Below are 26,610 nucleotides of genomic sequence, written 5' to 3'. Positions count from 1 at the left end.
CAACGCTGCGGAACCCATTTTTGGCCTTCTCACCGTATTGTCCGCTCACACCCAACGCCAATGGGCACAGAAAATTTCACCCATAGAAAAGAAAGAAATCATTTTAATATCCATAGTGCCTGGCACAACATCAGGACATCCCAAAGCACTTTACAGCCAGTGGAGTATTTTGGAAGTGTAGTCACTGTCGTTGGAAATGTAGCAGCCAATTAGCACACTGCCCGCTCTCACAAACAGCAATGTGACAATGACCAGACAGCCCGTTTTTCTGATGTTGATTGAGGGACAAATATTGGTCCAAGGCTCCAAGGAGACTCCCCCTGCTCTTCTTGGAAATAATGCTTGTGGGATATTTTACATCCACCTGAGCGGCAGGTTTAACATCTCTGCCAAAAGATGGTACCTCTGACAGTGCAGCACTCCTTCAGTACTACTCTTGGAATGCCAGCCTGGATTATGTGCTTGCGTTTCCAGGATGGGATTTGAATGTTTACATGAGGGAGGAAGCCCAAATGATGACACACCAGGCTGCCTTTAATCAGTTTTCATGCTTAGAAATACATTTTAAAATGTCCTTTTGGGTGTGGGCACACGGAACATTGAGTCAGTACCTTGGAGGAGGAGAGGAAAAACTGAGGGCAATGACACTCCATCGTTTCCAAAGTAACTGCAAAGATCATTTGGCAAAGCAAAGCCAAGCCTGAACGATGGACCTGCCTAATGTGCATTTTATTTGATTTCACAGTGGGCCTGGGGAATAAATTCCATTCACTGCAAGTCAAATTTTCCACTCTCAGCTCCCGGGCCCTGAGCTGTATGTTCAGCCAGGCACAGCAAGCTCTCCACAACCTACCTGGCCTCAGTCCCTGGGTTTGACAAAGCTCAGGAACGAAATGAAACAGGAGGTTCAGATTACTGATTCTCAGCTGACAGCACACACCATACCAGCTCCTCACTTCTTAATGCTGCACTTGCTTCATGCTTTCTTAGTCCTGTCCATATAAATGTCTATACATGTCTCTCACCCTCCATGTGCTCTCTCTCTCTCTCTCCTCCCCCTCGGGTTCTCTCCGTCTCTCTCTCCACCCCCCCGCCGTGTCATTCTCTCCCCCTCTCTCTCCCCTCCCCCTGTGTTCCTTCTCTCTCTCTCTCTCCCCTCCCCCTCTGTTCCTTCTCTCCCTCTCCCTCTCTCCCCTCCCCCTGTGTTCCTTCTCTCCCTCTCCCTCTCTCCCCTCCCCCTGTGTTCCTTCTCTCTCTCTCCCCTCTCCCCATGTTCGTTCTCTCTCTCTCTCCCCTCCCCCTCTGTTCATTCTCTCTCTCTCCCCTCTCCCCATGTTCGTTCTCTCTCTCTCTCTCCCTCTCTCCCCTCCCCCATGTTCGTTTTCTCCCTCTCTCCCCTCCCCCCATGTTCGTTTTCTCCCTCTCTCCCCTCCCCCCATGTTCGTTTGCTCTCCCTCTCTCCCCTCTCCCCATGTTCGTTCTCTCTCTCTCTCTCGCTCTCTCCCTTCCCCCCATGTTCGTTTTCTCCCTCTCTCTCCCCTCCCCCCATGTTCGTTTGCTCTCTCTCTCTCCCCTCCCCCCGGTGTTCGTTCTCTCCCTCTCTCTCTCCCCTCCCCGTGTTCCTTCTCTCCCTCTCTCTCTCCCCTCCCCGCCGTGTTCGTTCTCTCCCTCTCTCTCTCCCCCGTGTTTCTTCTCTCCCTCTCTCTCCTCCCACCGTTTTCCTTCTCTCCCCCTCTCTCTCCTCCTCCCCCTGTTCGTTCTCTCCGTCTCCTCCCCCATGTTCGTTTTCTCCCTCTCTCTCTCCCCTCCCCCTCCATGTTTGTTCTCTCCCTCTCTCTCCTCCCCCGTGTTCATTCTCTCCCCCTCTCTCCTCCCCCTTGTTCGTTCTCTCCCTCTCTCTCTCCCTTCCCCCGCCGTGTTTGTTCTCTCCCTCTCTCTCCTCCCCACCGTGTTCATTCTCTCCCCCTCTCTCCTCCCCCTTGTTCGTTCTCTCCCTCTCTCTCTCCCTTCCCCCGCCGTGTTTGTTCTCTCCCTCTCTCTCCTCCCCACCGTGTTCATTCTCTCCCTCTCTCTCCTCCCCCATGTTCGTTCTCTCTCTCTCTCTCCTCCCCAGTGTTCCTTCTCTCCCTCTCTCTCCTCCCCCGTGTTCCTTCTCTCTCTCTCTCTCCTCCCCCCATCTTTGTGTTCTTGCCCTCTCTCTCTCAGTTTTGAGTTAATTAGACAGCATTTCCTAAACCTTTCCCTTTGAGATCTTTGTAACTAAAGGCTTTTTTTTTGCAAAAATATACTTTATTCATAAAATATCTTCAACCACATTCCAAACCTTTTCAAAAACACCATTACAAGGGGTACAATCCGGTTCAACTTTTACAAAATGTATCACCAGGTGCATCAGTACAAACAATATTACAATCATTTACAGCCTTTCATTTTGAGCTGTACAGCCCGAGGGGGTTTAAACAGTTCCCAGCCCCTCGGTGCGCTGTGGCAGAAAGGTCTTAGACAGCGACCTTTCCCCATTGGGCCTTTGCGGCAGCTGCCCCAAGCTTTAGTGCGTCCCTCAGCACGTAGTCCTGGACTTTGGATTGTGCCAGTCTGCAACAATCGGTCGGGGACAACTCTTTGCACTGGAAGACCAACAAGTTTCGGGCAGACCAAAGCGCGTCTTTCACCGAGTTGATGATCCTCCAGCTGCAGTTGATGTTTGTCTTGGTGTGTGTCCCTGGGAACAGCCCGTAGAGCACAGAGTCCTGTGTCACAGAACCGCTCGGGATGAACCTCGACAGCAACCACTGCATCTCTCTCCAGACCTTCTTTGCAAAGGCACAATCCACAAGGAGGTGAACAACGGTCTCTTCCCCACCACAGCCATCTTTGGAACTAAAGGCCTCGATTAGCTCAGCCCTGAAGTCAGTTCAAGGTGAAATGCAGTTGTCATTTCTTCAGACAGAAAGCTGCCTGACTGCTCCTTTCGGTGAGGGGGTCAGGGTATCTCCAGGTCAGAAGAAAAGCAGCAGGAAAAGATTGGCTCTCTTTTTGCATTCTTTCACTAGATTGCCCAATTGTCATTTCGTGCATCAGCAAAATACAATAGATGCTGGAAGTAATCTAAAACAGAAACAAAAGATACTGGCACTATTTAGCAGACAAAAGGTCATCGACTTGAGATGTTCCCTCTGTTTCTCTCTCTACAGATGCTGTCAGACCTGCTGAGTGTTTGCAGTATTGTCTGTTTTTATTTCAGTTGTGTTTTGTGTTGGACAAGGGTGTGAATGTATCCGATCCACGGGGCTATTTCCAAGTAGAGCAGGGGAGCTCTCTCTGGTCTGTCCTGACCAATATTTACCCGTCGACCAACGTCAGTAAGAACAAATTATCTGGGCATTATCACACTGCTGTCTGTGGGATCTTGCTGTGCGCGGATTGGCTGTCATGCAGAAGCATAAATGGTTACAGCGCAGAAGGAGGCCATTAGGCCCTTTGTGTCTATGCTGGCTCCCCCGCAGCAGCAACTCACCCAGTCCCACTGCCCTAGCCTTTCCCCCTGAGCCCGGCAATGTTTTTGCTCTTTAGATAATTTGTCTAATTCTCTTTTGAAAGCCACGATTGAATCTGCTTCCACCCCACTCTCAGGCAGTGCATTCCAGATCCTAACGACTCACTGTGTAAGAACCTTTCTCCTTGTGTTGCCTTGTGTGCTTCTTTTGCCAATCCCCTTCAATCAGTGTCCTCTGGTTCTCGATCTTTCTGCCGATAGGAACAGTTTCTCTCTATCTACTAGACCCCTCATGAATTTGAATCCCTCCATAAAACCACCTCTTAATCTTCTCCTACTCTAAGGACTACAACCTCAGCTTCTCCAAACTATCTACATAACTGAATCCCCCCATCCCTGGAACCGTTTTTGTGAATCTTTTCTGCACCCTCTCATGTGCCTTCACATCCTTCCTAAAGTGCAGTGTGCAGATCAGGACACAATACTCCAATTTCCTACATTGGAATGGCAACTACACTTCGGAAGAACTTCATTGGCTATAGCTTTGGGATGTTCTGAGGTAGACGGGATCTTTTTTTAATGTCTCATTCGAAAGACGTTTCTGCCAAGAGTGCAGCTGTCCCTCAGTACTGCACTGGGAGTCTCAGCTTAGATTTGTGCTCAAGTGTACGCCAGACTAGTAGACAATGGAGATGGAGGGTAATAGAAGGGAGCGTTTCTTTAAACAACACTGGAATTGTCTGAGCTGAAGTCCTATTCTGTACAGACTAAGGGAACCCAGAATTCGATCTGTAGGCCGTGCTGATCAAGCTGATCTCAGTTGGGATAACGGCAAGGGGCGAGGGTTGGCTTTGTAGGCTTCCCAATCCCCTGGTTTCCCACTGCTCTTCGCCGCATTGTATGCTTTCTCTTTAGCTTTTATGCTGTCCCTGACTTCCCTTGTCAGCCATGGTTGCCTCGTCCTCCCTTTAGTATGCTTCTTCTTCCTAGGGATGAATTTTTGCTGTGTCTCCCAAATTACTCCCAGAAACTCCTGCCATTGCTGTTCCACTGTCTTTCCTGCTAGGCTCATCTCCCAGTCAATTCTGGCCAGCTCCTCCCTCATGCCTCTGTAGTTGCCTTTATTCAACTGTAATACCGTTACATCTGATTCCAGCTTTTTCCTCTCAAATTGCAGGGTAAATTCTATCATATTATGGTCACTTCCTCCTAAGGGTTCCTTCACCTTAAGCTCCCTTATCAAATCTGCCTCATTACACATCACTAAATCTAGAATTGCCTGTTCCCTAGTGAGCTCCACCACAAGCTGCTCCAAAAAGCCATCTCGTAGACATTCCATAAATTCCTTTTCTTGGGATCCACTACCAACCTGATTTTCCCAGTCTACCTGCATATTGAAATCCCCCATGATCACTGTAACCTTGCCTTTCTTACACACCTTTTCTATCTCCTGGTGTATCTTGTGCCCCATATCCTGACTACTGTTCGGAGGCCTGTACATAACTCCCATTATGGTTTTTTTACCTTTGCGGTTCCTCAACTCTACCCACACAGATTCTATATCATCTGACCCTACATCATTTTTTGATCGATTTAATTTCATTTCTTACTAACAAAGCAACCCCACCCCCTCTGCCAACCTGTCTATCTCTTCGATAGGATGTATATCCTTGGATATTTAGCTCCCAGTCCTGATCCCCTTGCAGCCATGTCTCCGTGATGCCCACCACATCATACCTGTCAATTTCAATCTGTGCCACAAGCTCATTTACCTTATTTCGTATACTGCGTGCATTCAGATACAACACCTTCAGTCCTGTATTTCCCGTCCCCTTTCTCATTGTCGTCCCTTTATCTGATGTGCTTGAAGTTAAATTCCTAGCCCTTTCCAAACACTCTGTCCTATTTTGTGTTCTGGAGACTTTAATAGCCTCTCCTGGGCTCTCCTTTCTTTTCAGTTTTTTCATAATTTTCGATGAGGTTGAATCCACCCCACCACACGCTAACCCGCTGCTTTGTTTCCCATTAGTCATACTTCTTGGAGTTTTACCCTTCCCTCCACCACCCCCCCAACTTTCTAGTTTAAAGTCCTGTTGACCACCCTATTTACCCTTTTCGCTAGATCTTGTGTAACATTGTTCTCATGTTATAAAGTGATGATTAAGTCAAAGATAGATTTACTGTTTGACCAATCTTTGACCATGACCTTGTGACTGCAGTGTGTGTCCCTGTGGTTAAACAGCAGTGATTGTGCTGTTGTTTAAGTTGTATTTCAGTTCTATGTGGAATTCCAGCACATTCCAGAGGAAATGGATAACAGACCTCATGTGACGACGGTAGTGAATTTTACTTCATACACATATATGGTAAAAGGTTCCAGTGTCGGTGCACTCTGAGTGAGGGTTTCCTGAGAGCAATGACTGATGTTAGTCCCCTCGCAGTGTATCTGTCTATTAGATCAGGCCCATTTCCCACTTCCTTCAAGCCTCTCCATTAGCCCTCTCCCCATCGCCCCTCACCCTCTCTCCCCTACATCTTCTTGAGTCTTTAACTCTCACCTCTGGTAGAAGACAATTTACCCAATTTGCCACATTGTGATAACAAGAGGCAATCGTGCTGGACTTTTAATCCCACCCATTCAGCTTGTGAGAATGTTTCTCTAAACGATATGTCTGGGTGGGTGGGTTTGTGTGTGTGTGTGTGTGTGTGTGTGTCTCGCCCCCTCGCCTTCTCTGATGCGTTGCCCTGGTAGCTGAAGCCCCACTATTAGTTTTCTCTGTGGGTTGTACAGGATATCTCACCATCATTTTCACTGTGAGGGGCTGTAACAGAGAAACTTGCCCTATTTCACATGTGCACACTCTCCCATTCATGGAATCGTAGAAACGAGGCTATTCGGCCCATCGTATCCATTCTGGCCATCCAGCCTAACCCCACTCTCCAGCTCTTGGTCTGTACCCCTGTTGGTTACTGCATTTCCACAGCATATCCAAGTACCCTTTAAGTGTGATGAGGGTTTCTGTCTCTCTCACCCTTTCAGGCAGTGAGCTCCAGATCCCCACCACCCTCTGTGTGAAAAGATTTGCCCTCGAATCCCCTCTAAACCTCGTACCGGTTACCCTAAATCTATGCTCCCGATTGTGGACTCCAAACCAATTGGACAATTAAGTCCTACCCATCCACACTATCTAGACCCCTCAATTTTATACACTTCAATTAGGCCTCCTCTGTTCTAAAGAAAACAACCCCATGCCTATCCAAATTTTCCTCATAACTAAAATTCTCTCATCCAGGCAATATTCTTGTAAATCTCCTCTGTACCCTTACTAGTGCAATCACATCCTTCTCAGGTGACCAGAACTGCACACAGTCCTCTAGCTGTGACTTAACTAGCATTTTATACACTTTTTTGGCATAACCTCCCAGTTCTTATATTCTATCCCTCCGCTAATGAGGGCAGGTTGAGAGCCCAGCACTCAGTCAGAGCTCTGTTGTATTTCTCTCCTTCCCACCCTGTGGTTGTTGACCTTTTTAAACCTGTACTCAGTTCCACAGATATTGGCTGCCCCCTCCCAACCCACCTGACATCACCCCCCACCCCACCCTGCCCTGCCATTTCAAGAGCCACTCTTCATGTCGAAGGGAAGACTCTGGGTGTCAGAAAGATGCTGACCTGTGCAAGATCCCCAGGCCCAGCCCTCCCAAAATACTCGGGCGTCACTGTATCAAAGCACGAACCTTTTTGTTTTTGCCTAGAGGAGTGTTGAGGCCATCTGTATAAGCACATATTGCTCAGGACAATTACCTCTAGGTACAGTGGGGATTGAGACCCGTGTCCCAAGTGGCTTTGACCACTAGCTGGGGAAGTGGGTGTAAGAAAAGAAAGACTTGCATCTGTATAGCACCTTTCACCACCTCCGAACATTTACAGCCAATGAATGAGTTTTGAAGTGTGGCTACTGTCATAATGTAGGAAACGCGGCAAGTCAATTTGTGCACCACTAGCTCCCACAAACCTCAATGTGACAGTGAGCAAATAATCAGTTTTCGTAATGTTGGTGGAGTGATAAATATTGGCCAAGGAACCAGGGAGAGCTGCCCTGCTCTTCTTCAAAATAGTGGCCGTGGGATCATTTACAATCACCCAAGGGGAAAGATGGGGCCTCTGTTTAACATCCTATCCAACACTAATGTGTTTGATTCTCGAGGTGACTAGGGATGGACAATAGAGCAATAATACAATACAATACAATAATCATACAGTAGTGCAGCGAAGAAGGAGGCTATTCGGCGCATTGAGTCTGCGTTGGCCCTTTTAGAGAACAATCCAGATAAATACAGCCTTGGCAGTGACATCCATAACCTGAGACCAAACAAGCAGAAGAATGTCACCCCATTTGTGAGAATCGCACTGACTTGTTCCGACAGGGATAACTATCCGGAGGTGATTGGAAACATTGGGAAGGTACATTATCTTGATTTGTCTTTTCTCTTACTCCTAGACCTCAAGGAGATCAAAATGGGGCAAAGCTGTCTGCAATGTACAAAATACTTGCTGTTCATCTTCAACCTCATCTTTTGGGTGAGTAAACGCTTATCTCTCTCTCTATTTGGTAACATTTGTATTGATTCAGGTGAATGGAGTGTTGTGAGGTCAGTGTTGATGTACAATAAGGCTCTCTCTAAACTGATGGTGGCTCCTTTTGCTGCACCAGTCTCCATGTGAGATTGCCAATGAGTGATGCACTCAGGACCCATGCCCACGGGAAACTGGATTGAGATGAGGTCCTTGATCGTACTGTGAGTGGAACCCTTTACTCGCAGAGGCTCCTCTCTGATATAGTCACAGCCTGCAGTGGGACTGTCACAGCCCCATCCTGTCACAGTGACAGTTTGCGATGGGTCAGTCCATCGCCGCAGCCCAGTTCTAGCCAGGTCCGTTTAGCCGAGCATATATACCTGACACGTCGCTGCCTGAATCTCTCTACTCCCTATGATGTTTCTCTTTGCAGTTATGGCCTTTGTTGAATGATGTCAGTGAGTGCCAACTGCAAGTGCTGCAATAAAAACAAGTCCAAAATCATCAATGTAATCAGCAACATCTAATTATTTGCTGGAACTAGGCTAGAGATTGGGAAAATAATAAGATAGAATTAAAGGCGCTCTATTTGAATGCACACAGCATTCGCAACAAGGTAGATGAATTGACGGCACAAATATAAGTAAACAGATGTGACCTAATTGCCATTACAGAGAGTGGCTGCATGGTGATCAAGGTCGGGAAGTGAAAGTTCCAGGGGGATTCAGTATTTAGGAAGGATAGGCAAAAAAGGAAAAGGCAGTGGTATCACACTGTTAATAAAGGATTGATCAGTACATTAGCGAGAGAGGACCTTAGACCGGAAGATCAAGATGTATAATCATTTTGGGTGGAGCTATGAAACAGCAAGTGGCAGAAAACTTTGGGATGAGTTGTTTATATGCCACAAAATAGTAGTGGTAATGTAGGGCACAGTATAAATCAGGAAATTAGTTGTGCATGTCCAGTAATCATGGGGGACTTCAATTAACATATGGACTGGGTAAATCTAATTGGCACTAGTGCTGAGGACAAATTCCTGGAATGTAAACACGATGGTTTTCAAGAGCCAACTAGAGAATGGACTATTTTAGTATTGTGCAATAAGAAAGGGGTCATTAATAATCTAGTTGTAAAGGAGTCTTAGGGAAGAGTGACCATAATATGATAGTATTTTACATGAAGTATAAAAGTGATGTGGTTCAATCCAAAACCAGGGCCTTTAATCTAAACAAAGGAAACTACCAAAGTACGAGGGGCAAATTGGCTGAAGTAGATTGGGGAACTACATTAAAAGGTATGATGGTAGACAGTCAATGGCTGGCGTTTAAAGAATTCGTAAGTACGTGGTTTGCAATAAATTGACATTCCTTTAACGCACAAAAAACCAGTAGGAAAAGTGATCCAATCATGGCTAACAAGAGAAGTTAGAGATTCTATTAGACCAAAGGAAGATGCTTATAAAAGTTGCCAAAGAAAGATTAAGAACATTTTAAAATTCAGCAAAGGAGAACCAAGAAATTAATAAAGAAAGAGAAAATAGGATATGAAAGTAAATTAGCGAGGAACATAAAAACGGACTGTAAAAGCTTCTCTAGGTATGTAAAAAGGAAAAGATTAGCAAAGACAAATGTGGGCCCATTACAGGCAGACAATGGAGAATTTATAATGGGGAATAAGGAAATGGCAAAGCAACTAAACAAATATTTTGTGTCTGTCTTCACGGAGGAAGATACAAAAAAAAAACCTCCCTGAAATATTGGGGAGCCAAGAGATTAGTGAGATTGAGGACCTGAAAGAAATTAGTATTAGTTTAAAAAAAAGAAGTGCTGGCGAAATGAATGGGACTGAAAGTTGATAAATCCCCAGGACCCAATGATCTACATCCCAGAGTGTTGAAAGAGGTGGCTGTAGAAATAGTGGATGCATTGGTGATCATCTTTGAAATTTTACAAATTCGGGAATGGTGCCTGCAGATCGGAAGGTAGCAATTGTGACCCCACTATTTAAAAAAAGGAGGGAGAGAGAAAACCAGGAACTACAGTCCTGTTAGCCTGCCATTAGTAGCAAGGAAATTGCTAGAATCTATTATAAAGGATGTGATAACTGGGCACTTGGAAATGAATGGTAGGAGTGGCATAGTTATCATGAATTTATGCAAAGGAAATCATGTTTGACAAACCTGTTGGAGTTTTTTTGAGAATGTTACTAGTAGGGTAGATAAGGGAGAACCAGTGTATGTGATGTATTTGGATTATCAGAAGTCTTTTGATAAAGTCCCACATGAGGTAAGTAAACAAAATTAGAGCACATAGGATTGGGGGTAATATACTGGCATGGATTGAGGATTGATTAGCGAACAAAGAGTAGGGATAAGCGAATCATTCTCAGGTTGGCAGACGGTGACTAGTGGGGTACCGCAAGGATCAGTGCTTGGGCCCCAGCTATTCACAATCTATATCAACGATTTGGATGTGGTGACCAAATGTAATATTTCTGAAGAGTCATGCGGACTTGAAATGTTACTCTGTTTCTCTCTCCACAGATGTTGCCAGACCTGCTGAGTTTTTCCATCATTTTCTGTCTTTATATGTAATATTTCCAAGTTTGCTGATGACACAAAACTTGATGGGCATGTAAGTTGTGAGGGGGATGCAAAGAGGCTTCAAGGGGGTTTAAACAGGCTATGTAAGTGGGCAAGAACATGGCAGATGGAACATAATGTGGAAAAATGTGAAGTTATCCACTTTGGTGGGGAAAACAGAAATGTAGACTATTTCTTAAATGGGGAGAGATTAAAAGGGACCTGGGTGTCCTTGTTTATAAGTTACTGAAAGCTATCATGCAGTTGCAGCAAGCAATTAGGAGGGCAAATGGAATGTTAGCCTTTATTACAAGGGCATTTGAGTACAGGATTAAGAAAGTCTTGCTGTATAGAGCCTTGATGAGACCACACATGGAGTATTGTGTGTAGTTTTGGTCTCCTTACCGAAAGAAGGATATACTGACCACAGAGGGAGTGCAACAAAGATTCGTCAGAGTAATCCTTGCGATGGTGGGATTGTCCTATGAGGAGAGATTGAGGAGACTGGGCCTATATTCTCGAGAGTTTAGAAAAATGAGAGGTGACCTCATTGAAGTGTACAAAATTCTTACAGGGCTTGACAGGGTAGGTGCAGAAAGGATGTTTATCCTGGTTGGGGGGGTCTAGAACCAGGGGCCTCAGTTTCAGAATAAGGGGTAGGCCATTTAGGACTGATGAGGATGAATTTCTTCAGTCAGAGGGTGGTGAATCTTTGGAATTCCCTACCCTAGAGGCCTGTGGAGGCTCAGTCATTGAGTATGCTCAAAGTAGAGGTCAATAGATTTCTAGATACCAATGACAGCAAGGGATACAGGGATAGAGCGGGAAGATGGTGTTGAGGTAGAAGATCAGCCCTGACCTAGGTAAGTGGTAGAGCAGGTTCAAGGGGCCGAATGGCCTACCTGTGTTCCTAATGGAGGAGAGCCCAAGTACTTTTAATACTGGAATACACTTGATTTGGAAATGAATTTGTTACTCATGAAATATTAGCCTTGACCAAGGGCCAGCCAGATTAAACTTTAGATATAAAATCTGGCCGGAGGGGGGGGGAGAGTTATTTAAACAGCAAATATATTCCTTGACACTTTCCTATTCCTTTAATAAGATGGAGGACTGCTTCATTAGGGTTTCTACAGGAAAAGAGCATTCAGGGCCTCTCCCGTTCACATCGGGTCCAACTCCAGGGAGTGTGGGGGTTGGGGGGAGGGGGGCTCCATGCTGATATGCTCTGGCTTCACTGCAACTGTACAGAGAGCCTGAGCCAAGCATAATAGACCTTGGCTTTAAACTGCAGTTGGACTCTGCCAAAGAAGGTGGGAGCAGTGCCCAACAATGCGACCTACTAACAGCAACCAAATCCAAATCATCTGACAATGCAATCAACTCTTGCAGAAGCCTGCGTTCTCGCACAACGCTGCTCCGTGTGCAAGGATGACTACAGTTGCCATGGAAACTCTTCCATTCAACCTATGGGTTAGTTAATGAACTAAAATAGAACCTTGCCTTTTATGCTCTGACCTTGGGGTGTCCCAAAATGCCCCACAGCCAATGATTTACCTTTTGAAGTGTAGTCACTGTTGGAATGTAGTTGACTCTGAGTCAGAAGGTCAGGGGTTTAAGTCCCCCTCCAGATAGTTTAACTCTCAATTCCAGGCTGACACTCCCATCGCAGTACTGAGGGAATGCTGCACTCTCAGAACATTAAAAATTTTTTTAAAATAAGAGCAGGTGTAGACCATACAGCCGCTTGCGCCTGCTCTGCCATTCAATCCAATCATGGCTGATCTTCTGCCACAACACTTTCCAGCCCACTCCCCATATCCCTTGATTCCCTGAGAGATCAAAAATCTACCAATCTCAGTCTTAAATATATTCAGCAATGCCGCATCTACAACCTTCTGAGTTAGAAATTCAAAAGGTTCACAACCCTTTGAGTGAAGAAATGTTTCCACATCTCAGTCCTAATGATTGATATTGATTAAGTAATTCCTTATCCTGAGACTGTGCCCCTGTGTCTTCCCCAGCCAAGGGAAACAACCTCTCAGTGTCTATCCTGTCAAGCCCCTTTGGTATCTTGAGTCTTTCAGTGAGATCACCTCTCCTTCTAATCTCCAGAGAATACAGACCCAGTTTACTCAGCCTGTCTATCATTGGACAACCTGCTCATTCCAGGAACCAATCTAGTGAACCTTTACTCTTCGGCCTCCAAGGCTAGTATACCCTTCCTTAGGTATGGAGACCAAAACCGGGCACTGTATTCCAAGTCTGGTCTCCCCAGAGCCCTATACAATTGTAGCAAGATTTCTTTGTTCTGATACCGCAATCCCTTTGCAATAAAGGCCATCTGGCCATTTGCCTTCCCAATTATTTGCATTCACTGAGGTGCAGTCTTTTAGATGAAATATTAACTGAGTCTGCCCCTCTCACATCAAAGATCCCATGGCACTATTTCGAAGAAGAGTGGGGATTCATCCCCAGTATCCTGGCCAGTTTTTATCCTTCAATCCACATCGCTTGAAAAAGAACAGATCATCTGATCATTATCACATTGCTGTTGGTGGGATCTTGCTTTGTGCAAATTGGCTGCCCTGTTTCCTACATTACAACAGTAACTATACTTCAACAGTACCTAATTGGCTGTACTGTGATTTGAGATGCCTGGAGGTAGTGAAAGGTGTCGTATAAATATATCTCTAATGCCTCTCTAATATAAAGGTCCTTCGACAGCACCTTCCAAACCCCACAACCTCTACCACCTAGAAGGACAAGGGCAGCAGATAAATGGGAACACCACCACCTGGAAGTTCCCCTCCAAGTCGTGTACACCATCCTGATTTGGAAATATATCGGCGTTCCTTCACTGGCACTGGGTCAAAATCCTGGAACTCCCTCCCTAACAGCACTGTGGGTGTTCAGACAACACACGGACTGCAACGGTTTAAGAAGGCAGCTCACCACCACCATCTCGAGGGCAATTAGGGATGGGCAATAAATGCTGGCCTAGCCAGCAACACCCACATCCCATGAATGAATGGGGAAAAAAAACTCTAGCACGGCTCTGATTAGAATCAGTTAACTGATTTGTGAACAGACATCAAATTGGGGTCTTTGCAGCCAGTATGGCTCATCACCAAGGTTGGGAATGCAGTTAACCAACAGAACCATCAAGAGAATTCACCAACATGCTAACTTTGCACTGCATTGCCTGCTGTGCCTTGGCATGATTCGCACCAAGTCCCATTCCGCCTTCACCTTTGCTGAACTACATTGACTCCTGGTCCAGCAGCCCCTGAATTTTAAAATTCTCATCCTTGAGCTCAAATCCCTCAATTTGCTCACCCCTCCCTATCTCTGTAATCTCCTTCAGCCCTTACAACCCTCTGAGATTTCTGTGCTCCTCCGATTCTTACCTCTTGCAAACTTCCCCTCATTTGACAGCCATGCCTTCAGTCACCTTTGCCCCAACCTCTGGAATTAAATTTCCAAAGCCCCTCAGTCTCTCTGCCTCTCTCTCTCTCGTCCTTTAAGACACTCCTAAAATCTAATGGCCTTGGGTCACCTGCTGTAATATCTTTGAAGAGTGATATTGGACCTGAAATGTTAACTGTTTCTCTCTCCACAGATGCTGCCAGACCTGCTGAGTGTTTACAGCATTCTCTGTTTTTATTTTGCAGTATTTTGCTTTAATATTATTGTAATATCTCCTTATGTGGCTCAGTGTCAAATTTTGGCTGCTAACCCTCCTGTGATGATGTTCCTGTGAAGAGCCTCTGGACGTTCTTTAAAGGTGCTGTGCGATTATTTATATAGTTATAGTTATGCAAGTTATTATGTCTTGTTGCAGCTGGGAGGCTGTGGGCTTCTGGGAGTCGGCGTGTGGCTAGTGATCACGCAGGGAAACTTCGTGACACTCTCCTCGTCCTTTCCGTCTCTCACCGCGGCCAACTTCTTCATTGCTGCGGGCTCAGTCATCATGATCGTGGGATTCCTGGGCTGCCTTGGTGCAGTGATTGAAAACCGTTGCCTCCTGCTTAGTGTGAGTACTGAATTACATCCAATTTAACACACTGGTAACAGGCCATTCAGTCCAACAGGGTGGAGGGGAGGTCTCAAGCATGGAGTTTCTGTTTAGTGGAGGTTTGGTATGAGAGTGTCAGCTCTCGAACATAACTCACTCTGTCACTCTGTGTGCTAACTGTGGCTCAGTGGGTAGCGGTCCTACCTCTGGGTCAGCAGGTCGTGGGTTCAAATCTCGGCACCAGAGACGTGAGCACAAAATCCAGGCTGACACCCCTTGAGCAGTACCAGAAGAGTGCTGGACTGTTGGAGGTGCATTTTTCAGATGAGACATTAAGCCAAGGCCCCATCTTCCCTCTTAGGTGGACATAAAAAGACCTCATGGCTATTATTGTGCAGTTTGCTGGTCTGCCCTGTGCTCCTGCACCTACTTGACCAAAGTTCTTTAAACAGCACTCACACATTCAAAAGATAGCAGAGAATTTCTGTTTCGCAGTTTGGACTGGATTTGAAGCCAGATTTGGGTCTTGATTCTCAGCCCAGGCCAGTAGTTTGGTCCTTGGGGTCATAGGTTCTGAATGGTCTGATCCATCACTGTCTGATACTCATGATGGGGCAGTACCACAGATCTCTGATTTCAGTTGGTTTCCAATTCCAACTTCTCACAACTTTCTTCTTTCCTGCAGTTTTTCGTGGTGCTTCTGATCATCTTCCTCCTCGAAATGATCATCGGAATCTTGTTCCTGTGTAACCAAGAATCTGTAAGTGTGGGTTCTGGGGCAATTTTCCCATTTCGCCCAAACATTAACATGAATGGTTCTTGACCAACCCCCACCCCGCCACTGACCCAGCCTAACAGGCACCAACACAATATGCACTGAAATCCCAAAACAATGTTGGTCTAGTCCATCAACTGGGGTCTGGTATTGGCTCCGATCGATCAGCCTGTGGTGTCGGATCTGATCAACCGTTTGTTGTCTCCTTGTATTCGAATTCATTGATCAAGCAGTATCTGATCAATCAGCCAGCTATTGGCATTGGAACTGATTGATTGCCTGCACAAACCCATGTCCTCCTTTTATTGTGTATTGATCCTAGATAAACCTTTACGCAAAGGAGGAGCTCAAAAACGGGCTGAAATTCTACAACACGTCTGGAAACGCAGGGCTGACGAATGGCTGGGACATTGTGCAGACAGATGTAAGGTCACTCCACGGATATACTTGCCTCTCGGCTGTTACTGGGTAGGAATTTGGTCAGAAGAGAAGCTGAATGTGTGCGTGTGTTTTTTTTTTCTTTCCCTGTCCAGTTCCGGTGTTGTGGCGTTGTCCATTACAAAGACTGGTTCAGCGTCTTAAACGGAACAAAGGTGCCCACTTCGTGCTGCTTCAAGTTGGTCAACAACTGCTCAACTAATCCTGATACCTGGTGGAAAGATGTGAGTTGCAAGTTAGTTGTCTCCGTGACCTCCTCCAACCTTATAACCCTCTGAGGTTGAGCAGGTTGGGCCTATACTCAGTGGAGTTTTAGAAGAATGAGGTATGACCTGTTGAAACATAAGGTATAAGGTTCTGAAGGGGCTTGACAGGGTAGATGCTGAGAAGATGTTTCCCCTCGTGGGAGAATCTAGAACTTGGGGGAGGTGGGGGGGGGTGCGGCGGCGTTGTTTCAGAATAAGAGATCTTCCATTTCAGATGGAGATGAGAAGGAATTCCTTCTCGGAGAGTCATTAATCCTTGGCATTCTCTACCCAGAGAGCAGTGGAGGGTTGAGAGTAGAGGGTTATATATTCAAGGCTGAGTTAGACAGAGTTTTGATCTAAGAGGGTCGAGGGTTAAGGAGGGCTGGCAGGAAATTGGAGTTGAGGCTGTGAACATATCAGCCATGCTCTTATTAAATGGCTGAGAAGGCTCAAGGGCACAACTGGCCTACTCCTGCTCCTATTTCTTATGTTCTTGTATTTTTATTGATTTCCATTGCTCTCCTATTGGTGGCCATGCCTTCAACTGCCTGGGCCCTAAATGCTAGAATTCCCTTCCTGAACCTTTCCACCCCTCTCTCTTCTAAGATGCTCCTTAAAACCTACTTCTCCTGTCCTAATATCTCCTTATTTTTCTCAGTGTCAATGTTTGTGTGATTACTCTCTTGTGAAGTGCCTTGGGACATCTTACTACATTAACAGTGCTATGTAAACAAGCAGCCCTTAATACCTGAGCTTCGATTAAAACTCCTCCTTGAGTGGGTAGCACCCTCACCTCTGAGTCAGGAGGTCGTGGGTTCAAGTTCCACTCTGGAGATTTGAGCCACGTAGTTCAGGCCCAAAACTTCTCGTGCAATACTGAGGGATGCTGCACAGTCAGAGGTACCGTTTTTCAGATGAGACATTAAACTGAGGCCCCCCCAATTCTGACCTTTTAGGTTGGGGTAAAAGACCTGACAACCACTATTGCGAGGAAGAGCAGGTAAGTTCTGCCTAGTGTTCTGTCCAATATTTATCCCACAACCAACATTACTAAAAGGTAGGTGACCTGGTCATTGTCACATTGCTGCTGGTGGGAGCTTGTGGTGTGCAAATTGGCTGCCACATTTCCTGCATTACACATCAACCACTCCTTGAAAATGCTACAAAGCGTTTGGCGGCTTTGCGGTCATGAAAGTTGCTATATTAATGCAAGTCCTTTTCCATCATGAATCAGTGTACTAGAGGTAGGATAAGGTCAGTATCCAGCGGCAAATGGCCATAGGGAATGATTCTGCACCAACAGGTAGAAGTCTGAGGATCTCGAAAAATTGATCCTAAAGCCCCAGTGGCCTAGCGACCAGATGCGTGACACCAATTGGCAGCTCAACCTACTGGACCTTTGTGATTTTGCCAGGTGTAGGCAGGTTCAGGGACAGGGGAGGGTGGCAGGGGCAAACCAGAGGTTTGGGGTGTGGGGGTTGCCAGGTAAAGGCAGGCCATACAGGGGCTCAAAAAGAAGGACTACCACAGTTTCAAGGGCAGCTAGGGATGGGCAATAAATGCAGGCCTTGCCAGCAACACCCACGTGCCAAGACTGAATATTAAGAATAAAAATCTTGGCTCACTTGTTCTGCTTACCAAACTCAACTTGCAGCTAGAATCTTCAGCGGAGACTTTGGAAGGCTCCAGGTAAACAGATCATTAAAATGACATAAGCAGGTACAGAAAATATACAAAAAGGCTAATGGAATGCTGGCCTGTATATCTCAAGGACTAGAATACAAGGGGCTAGAAGTCATGTTTCACCCATACAAAGCCCTGGTTAGACAGCGTCTGAAGTACTGAGAGCAGTTCTGGGTAGCACACGTTAGGAAGGATGTATTGGCTTTGGAGGGAGTGCAATGTAGGTTTACCAGAATGTTATCAGGATTCCAAGGCTTAAATTGCAAGAAAAGATTACAGAAACTAGGATTTTTAAAAAATATTTCCTTTCTTGAGATGTGGGCGTCACTGGCTAGGCCACCATTTGTTGCCCATCCTAAGTGTCCTTGAGAAGGTGGTGAGCTCCTTCTTGAACCACTGCAGCCCACCTTGTGTAGGTACACCCGCAGTGCTGTTAGGAAGGGAGTCCCAGGATTTTGATCCAGTGACAGTGAGCAATATAATTCCAAGTTCCCTGGAATTTAGAAGGTCAAGGGGTGATTTGATGGAAATTTCCAATTTATATTAAGGGGAACAGGTTGGATACATTTCTGCTGGCTGAGGAGTCTAGAACAAGACCGGAACAGTCTTAAAAATTGAGGGTAGAACAATTGTTCATTTTAAAGTTAAGATTGACAGATTTTTTTTTTAGCCAAAGGTGTTAAGGGACACGGGGCAAAGGCAGGTATATGGAATTAGGTCACAGATCAGCCGTGATCTCATTGAATGGTGGAACAGGCTTGAGGGGCTAAATGGCCTCCACCTGTTTCTGTGTTCCAATGAGAGAAGGAATCAGTAATTGCTAATTTATAATTGAAAATACAAACAGAGCAGTATTGTAATTCAGGGGAACTCTAGGGTTGGAGCATTGTGCAGCATTATGGACTGTCCGTTTTAAGTATTAAAGCCACATGATGTTCAGTTCTCCCTAGGGTTTAACTTGTTTCCTTGTGTCAGTAGGCATGCTATGAAAAGGTCATCGAATGGCTGAAGGACAATGTTGTGGCTGTCTGCATCTTTGGACTTTGCATCCCAGTGCTACAGGTACGTTACTTTATAGAATGAGCAACGAATGTTACCTCAGCTACCGAGGGGGATCCTACCTTTACATGCTTTTCCAATTCACAATCAGAACTGGTGTCACCAATCACAGAAAGTTAACATGCAGGAATTAGGGAGGTAAATGGTACGTTACCTCTATTACAAATGGATTGGAGTATAATCGTAGTAAGATTACTACGATTATACAGGGTATTGGTGAGGCTAATGGTGTTCTATGTGCTGTTTTGGTCTCTTTATCTAAGGAAAAACATATTTGCCCTAGAGGTAGCACAATGAAGGTTCACTGATTTCTAGGATGAGGGGATTCTCCCAAGAGGAGAGATTGTGTAGACTGGGCCTGTATTCCTGGAGTTTAGAAGAATGAGAGGTGATCTCATTGAAACATATGGAACCCTTAAGAGGTTTGACAGTTTGAGAAAATGTTACCCCTGAATGGGGAATCTAGAACATGGGATCTCAGAATTAAAGGGTTGGCCATTTGAGACCAAGAATAGGAGAAATTTCTGCACTCAGACGGTTGTGAATCTTTGAAATTCTCTATCCCGGAGAGTTGTGGATGCTCAGTCATTGAGTAGATTTTCGGGTACTAAGGGAAGGTGGAGTTGAGGTAGAAAATCAGTCAGGATCTTGTTGAATGGTGGAGCAAGCGCGAAGGGGCATAGCCTACAACAGCGGGCATCTGGAATTCACTGCCTAAATTGGTGGTTGAAGCTGAAACACTCAACTCAGTTAAAAGGCAGCTGAGGTGCTGTAACCTGCAAGGCTACGGACTAGGTGGGATTAAAAATGAGCAGCTAGTTCCTTTTTTATTCTTTTTTTTTTGGCTGGCGCAGACACGATGGGCTGAATGGCCTCCTTCTGCGCCACAACTTTTCTATGGTTCTAACAGCTCCTATTTCTTATGTTCCTATGATCTAATGACTCCCTTTCTCAAGCATTGTCCTCTCCTTTTCAAAACTGCCGTCCCCATCTACTTCCTCAGAAATCCCACCCTCATCCTATGCATTCTGTCTCGATTACTTCTCAATTCTCTGTCCATCTGTCTGAAATTACCCACTCTGACCCAGTTTCCACCCTTCTTGTAATTCACTAAGGGCTGTCCTGACAAAAATCGGGAATGACTATGATGAGTCATTCTTTCTGGTCCTCCCTGTGGTATTAGATAGAGTTGACCATGTCCTTCTCCAACATTTCTTCTGCATTGGCTGGCTCTGTAGGATGGCTCCAGCACAATCTCATTCCTACCTGATCGAATGCAGTCAGTGCAACTCCAGTAATTGTTTCTCTTCCCCCAGTCGCCTCTGGGGTTGCCCAAGAATTCATCCTTGGCCCTTTCCAATTTCTTCATCTTGACCCTCGGCAACATCAAAAGTGTTGCCTCTCATATGGATTGTGGTGGCTCCCAGCTGTAATCCCTACAACCTTTCTCAAGCCCACGAGCGACTCCATGCTGTCACATGGACATGATTCTGGGGCTCCCAGAGCCATTGTTTTTAGTCACAAAGTCCACTTGCTTGCCATTGACTCCAACTCCACCCTCAGCCGCTCGTCCAGCCTGAACCATATTATGTAACACAAATGAATTCCGCTTGACCCTGAGCAAAGCTTCAAACCTCCACATCCCTTCCGTCACCAGAACTGGCTAATTCCAGCCCCTCAGTATTGCTCAACTTTTCCCTTCTGTCTCTGGACTCACTTTTATTACCCCTCGATTCATTTTCTCTAATGTCCTCTTCGCCCACCCTTGTTGCCATCCATCACCTCGTCTCCCTCTCTCTCTCTCTCTATTTTAGTTACCTCTTCAGCCAATAACCCTCTGAGATCTCTGCATTCCTTTAATTCTGGCTTCTTGCGAATTTGATTGCTCCACCATTGACGGGGATGTCTTTAGCTGCCTATACTCCGGAGTTCTCTCCCTCAGCCTTTCCTCTCCACCTCTCTCTCCACCTTTAAGATGCTACTTAAAACCTATCTCTTTTGTCCTCACCTCCTCCTCTTACGGTTTGATGTCTAATCGTGTCCGACCATGCTCCTGTGCTGCGTGTTGGCACGTTTTACAACATAAATGCAAATGGTGGTTGTTTTTAAGTGGGTTCCCAGTTCCCCAATGCATTGTATTTAACACCCTCCGCTTTGTTTTCGAATCCCTCCGTGGGCTACCTGCTCTAGCACTGCAACCTCCTTCGGCCTGTTAACCTCTCCCATGTCCTAGCCTTTTGTGTATTCTTCCCCCTTCCATTGTCCCAATCTTACTTTCTAGAACTCTTTCCCTAAAGCCCTTCACTTCGCTCTTCCCCCTTTTTAAAAACTTTCACAAAACCCATTTTCCCGAAGAAGCTTTCAGTTTCTGCCCCAAATGGCTTGGTATCCATTCCGTCACTATTCCTAAATATTCTTTCCAAAGAGCGTTGAATTTTTTTCTATGTCAGATGTATTACACAATTGTGTGCTGCACATAATCTGTCCTTTACGAGCACCAGAATACAACAAAAAAGCTTGTGGTCTGAAATATATCTTCACCCTGAGCTGTAGCCTGTCAGGATCTCTCTGTCTGTGCCTCTCTGCCTCTTTTAGGGTAGCCAACTGTGATTAAATGTATTCCTGGAAGTTTCAACACATGACTTGCCCCCACCCCCACCCACTGGTCAACACAGCCATCCTTGTTATGTACAACCTTCCTAGCAAATAGTCTCATGATCCAATTGGATGATGCTTGACTGTCAGCCAAACAGCCATTTTCAATATTTTTATATCTGGTAAAGAGAAATGTTCAAAGAAACTGACCAAAAAAAAAAAAACAATGGGCCGAATTGTCCCAGATTTGCACTAAGTGCAGTAGCGGGCGGGTAAAACGGCACTTCACCCACCGGCTGCGATGGTGGGTTTTCACGCCATATTGTCCCAAAGCCACCGTGGTATTTACGCATTCCCGGAAAACACGCCATTTCCATGGCAAGCGGGCTCCAATTCATCCCCCACGCCGTCACCTTGCCGCTTCACCTTGCCAGGCACCACATTTAAAGTGCAGCCGCGCTCAGTGCTTCCAGCCCAGGACTGCAGCAAAGAAGACATGGCCCCGAAAGGCAAGAAGCCTGCAGCCCTCAAGCAGCTTTTGGGCGCCACGGAGGCCCACTGTAATGTCCTCTACCCCCTTGCTCTGGCCGCAGGAGGGGCAGCTACATTACCACTCCAGCTTGGTAGGCGGTGGCATTGGTCAGTGCCAATGTTGCACAGAAGAGGTTGGCCATCCAATGTAGATAGAGGATGATTGATCTCATCCATCCCGCCAGGGTAAGGCAACGATCTCATCACTCTAAACACACACACTCAAACCCATCACACATCCACTGGCATCTCACTCACTGCCAGCTCAAGGGACTCACTCTCTCACACACACCCTCACATCTCCATCTGGCCACATCTCCTCTGGAGACTGCCTCCTCAACCCTCACTATCTTGAGGTTACTTGCACAGATCAATATGAGCCCCCCCACACACACACACTTCCCACTTCTCCCCCTTCCCCAAGCAAGCTCTAGCCCTGCAGCCATTTAAAAGCCACCCAAATATGGTTGATCTGGTAAGTAAGAGACCTGCCATAAGCCCCCCTAAAAGTGACGTGGTGCTGTGTGTGAAGCCGGGCGCTGATGACCGCGAGCGATAACCGAAGCAAGGTAGGCAAACAAACCTCGAAGTCCCGAGTGAAGTGCACGTCACCAAGTGCACGTCACCATGTGCTGTTGTGAAACACATTGGCGGACAATCCAGCGGTGGGGGACGATTCCGGTAGGCTGGCCTAATAATGACCTGCTGATGTGTTACAGTGAGGTTCCCGACGTCCGATGGCAGAGAACCCAGCCCACCATCGGCAGGCTGAGCGGACGATCATGAACTGGTTTCATGCTGTCGTGACACCAATCGCGCTATATTGTCCACTCACGCCATCGTACACGCCTGACAACGGTGGGCATGGAAAATCCCAGCCCATGTTTTTTTTTCCCCGATGATTTTTCTCCAGGGTTGCACACAGCAGTGTCCTGGAGATTGATCTTCAATTCGTGGAGACTTCAGGCCAATCCTGGAGTGTTCGCAACCCTAGTCTCTTTTGCTGCCTCTCTGATTGTTCATCTCATGTCCCTCCTAAGCTCCAATTTACAGTCCTACACATTCTTCCTCTTTTTAGGATGTCAGCCATGGCTCAGTGGCAACGCTATTGTCTCTGAGTCAGCAGGCCATGGGTTCAAGAACCCCTCCAGAGACCTGAGCACAAAGTCCAGGCTGACACTCCCTTTGCAGTACTGAGGGAGCACTGCACTGTTGGAGGTGCTGTCTTTCAGATGAGGCCCTGTCTGCCATCTTAGGTGGGCGTAAAAGATCCCATGGCATTATTCGAAGAAGAGCAGAAGTGTTCTCCTGGCCAATATTTATCCATCAGTCAACATCGCTAAAATACTACCTCGTCATTGTCATTATTGTGATCTGTGGGAGCTTGCTGCGCTCAGATTGGCTGCTAGGTTGTCTAGGTTACGAGAGTGACCACACTTCAAAGGTTCTTCATTGGCTGTGAAGCACTTTGGGATGTCCTGAGGTCATGATAGGCGCTATAAAAATGCACGTTTTCTTTTGCATCTCTCAAATGTCTCCTTTCCTCCTCCAAGTCTTCCTCAAGTCTGTGAGGTGAAAACCAAACAGACTCGAAACATCCCTCCTACCTGCAGGCTTCTTGTAACCCAATCTTGACTCCACCTGAACCGTGACTTCTTGAGTTATCTCAGCTGCCACCCCAGTCTTTAGAACCTGAAAATCGAGCAGAGGCGAAAGATGAGTTTCTCTTTTCTAATTTGTGACTGTTTCTCCCCCCCTCCCTCCCTCAGATACTCGGGCTAATTTCGTCCTTGGTGATGTACTGTCAGCTCGTCAAATCGGAGAAGCAATACAGCTGAAAAGAAATCGCCTGTCTCTGCGAACTCTGAGGCGCAGTTCTCCGTTACTTCTTCACACGTTTTTGGCATGTAGGCCATCTTCAAATAGATAACTGAATGATTATCCTCCACAGGGTTATAACACGTACTGCAGCATTTTAAAACAATTATAAAGAATATCTGAATTTAGGATTCCCTATCTCCCCATCGGCAGGTAGGGGAAAGTGCAGACACGGTTGTGTTATTCAGCCCACAGGTGCTGAAATTAGAAGCTCCAATGCTATATCAGCTTCCTAGTGACATCATCACCGTTCAGTTATGCTCTGTGTTGAAAGCACCTCCTCAAGACATCCCCTGTACACCTCTGAAGTGTTTCAGAGTCAACAGGAAAATGCTTTCAGTGCCAGAGCATGTGTAATAAACTTTTTTTTCGACACAAGTTTCTTCGTAATGTTTTTCTAATAGTTTTGCAATACCAAGTTTCCTGCGGGGAGTCAGTCTAGCAGGGGAGCACAGTTTGACGGGCTACAAGACTTGTTGGTCTGATTCCACAACCCACACTCCCAGGAGCAAGGGTTGTTGGTTGGACTGTGGTTGGACGAGCTCCTGGAGGTTTCATCACATGACCTCCTGTCCCCAACTGACCCAGCCCTACACTCTTGCCATTGGTCACCCAACCTGTCCATCCTCGTGGCATCCCACCTACCTTTGGCCAAGTGGAAAAGAAACAGCCTCTCCGATTCACTGTTTGGCTAACCCTTGATTGTCACTCAAACAGCTTTTTGTTTCCTCATGTTGAATATTTTAACCCTGAGAGAATATTTTATAGTTACGGATTCTGGTATTAAACAGAAAACCACTAATCATTGAATCATATCTTTGATACAGAATGGAAGGTGGGCATTTGGCCCTTTGCCCCTGTGCTGACTCATTGAAAGTGCTTTTCAATTAGTTCCACTCCCCTGCCCCTTTCCAGTAACCCTACATATTTTTCCCTTCAATTATTTATCCAATTTCTTTTTGGAAGTTACTATTGAATCTGTTTCCACTGCCCTTTCAGGCAGCACATTCCAGATCACAACAACTCACTGTGTAAAACAAATGTCTCAACACCACCTCTACTTTCTTCTGTCAATTGTCTTAAGTCCCTGTCCTCTGGTTATCAACCCTCCTGCTACTGGAAACAGTTTCTCCCTATTTACCCTATCTGTTCCGTAAAGGGCAACATGATTTTTCAAACTTTTTTTTAAAAATTAAAATGAACACCAGGGGCAGAGGGAGTGACAGATTCTCTTGGCCAATTGAAACTGTCTTTAGCACTCTAATTCCACTTGCCTTTGAGAGATGCCCATCCTGTGGCCTGTATGAATATCGTCTTTCAGAGAATGGATGAATGAAAGGGCTTGTAACATGCAAACTTTCTGAACATTACAATTAAAGTTTCCAAACAACCGATCTGAGACTGCAGTTTTTTGTCATTGTCACCAGCAACTTCTCGTCTCGAGCACTTTATAATTCCTACAAGAAAGCAGATTCTATTTTTATTCATTCATGGGATGAGAGCATCACTGGCAAAATCAGCATTTATTGCCCGTCCCTAATTGCCCTCCACATCGAGAAGGTGGTGCTAAGCCACCTCCTTGAACCATTGCAGGCTGAGTGATTAAGCTCATTTCAATGTTGCTCAATTTGGTACAACTAAATAGCTAACTAGACTTTTTCAAAGGGCAGTTAGAGCCAACCACATTGCTACATTCTGCAGTCACATAGGCTGGGATTTTCCCATCCCGCCCATGGAAGGAATGAGCGTGGGCAGGACTGGAAAATTTGGACAGTGTCCAAAAGTCTGTTGAAAGTACTGCCCATATAGGTCATACCAGATAAGAGCAGCTGGTTTCCTTCCCTAAGGGACATCAGTAAAACATATATTTTTTACAACAATTCAGTAAAAAGAGGCTGGCAATGAACATAAAAGGGAATCCCAAGGTCTTCTATAAGCACCTAAGTAATAAAAGGGTAGTTAAAGAAAGAGTAGGGCCGATTAGGGACAGAAAAGGGGACATGCGTATGGAGGCAGGAGAAATAGCGGAGGTGCTGAACAAATACTTTGCATCTGTCTTTACAAAGGAAGAAGATGCTATCCAGGCCGAGGTGAGAGAGGAGGTAACCGAATACACAATAAGAACTTACAATCGAAAGGAAGGAGGCGTTGGAAAGGCTATCTTTTCTTAAAATAGATAAGGTACCAGGACTAGATGAGATGCATCCAAGGGTACTGAGGGAAGTGAGAGTGGAAATTGCAGAAGCACTAGTGATAATCTTCCAGTCTTCTTTAGACACAGGTGGTGCCAGAGGACTGGAGAACGGCGAATGTTACACCTTTGTTCAAAAAGGGGTTCAAGGATAAATCTGGTAACTACAGACCAGTCAGTTCGACCTCAGTGGTAGGGAAACTTCTGGAAACGATAGTACGAGTTAAAGTCATTAGTCACTTAGACAAGTGCAGGATAATTAAGGAAAGCTAGCATGGATTCATCAAGAGGAAATCCTGTTTAACTAACTTGCTAGAGTATTTTTTTTGAGGAGGTGACATAGAAGGTTGATAAGGGAATCACTGTTGATGTGGTGTACATGGACTTTCAAAAGGCCACACAACAGACTTGAGCAAAATTCTAGGTCATGGAATAAAAGTGAAAGTAAGCATGTGGATAAGAAATTAGCTGACTGACAGGAAACAGTAATGATAAATGATTGTTTTTCCGATTGGAGGAAGGTTTACAGTGGAGT

At 45.8% G+C, this 26,610-nt stretch overlaps 1 protein-coding gene across 1 annotated transcript in view; it reads left to right on the top strand.

Annotated features, from left to right (window-relative positions):
- Positions 1-25,278, top strand: part of LOC144669386 (tetraspanin-4-like) — a 46,587-nt gene extending 21,309 nt beyond the window's left edge. Inside the window, exons 2-8 of the mRNA XM_078531780.1 lie at positions 7,999-8,078; positions 14,504-14,695; positions 15,363-15,437; positions 15,775-15,876; positions 15,986-16,114; positions 18,800-18,883; positions 23,776-25,278. Coding sequence (XP_078387906.1) covers positions 8,016-8,078; positions 14,504-14,695; positions 15,363-15,437; positions 15,775-15,876; positions 15,986-16,114; positions 18,800-18,883; positions 23,776-23,844 — 714 coding nt within the window. The 5' untranslated portion in view covers positions 7,999-8,015 and the 3' untranslated portion in view covers positions 23,845-25,278. The remainder of the gene's footprint in view (positions 1-7,998; positions 8,079-14,503; positions 14,696-15,362; positions 15,438-15,774; positions 15,877-15,985; positions 16,115-18,799; positions 18,884-23,775) is intronic.
- The last annotated feature ends 1,332 nt before the right edge of the window (positions 25,279-26,610 follow it).

Source organism: Cetorhinus maximus, chromosome 29 (genome assembly GCF_964194155.1).
Source record: "Cetorhinus maximus chromosome 29, sCetMax3.hap1.1, whole genome shotgun sequence".
NCBI classification, from domain to species: domain Eukaryota; kingdom Metazoa; phylum Chordata; class Chondrichthyes; order Lamniformes; family Cetorhinidae; genus Cetorhinus; species Cetorhinus maximus.
Note: the sequence above shows the minus strand (reverse complement) of the source record. Positions and strands in the feature narration are given on the sequence as shown.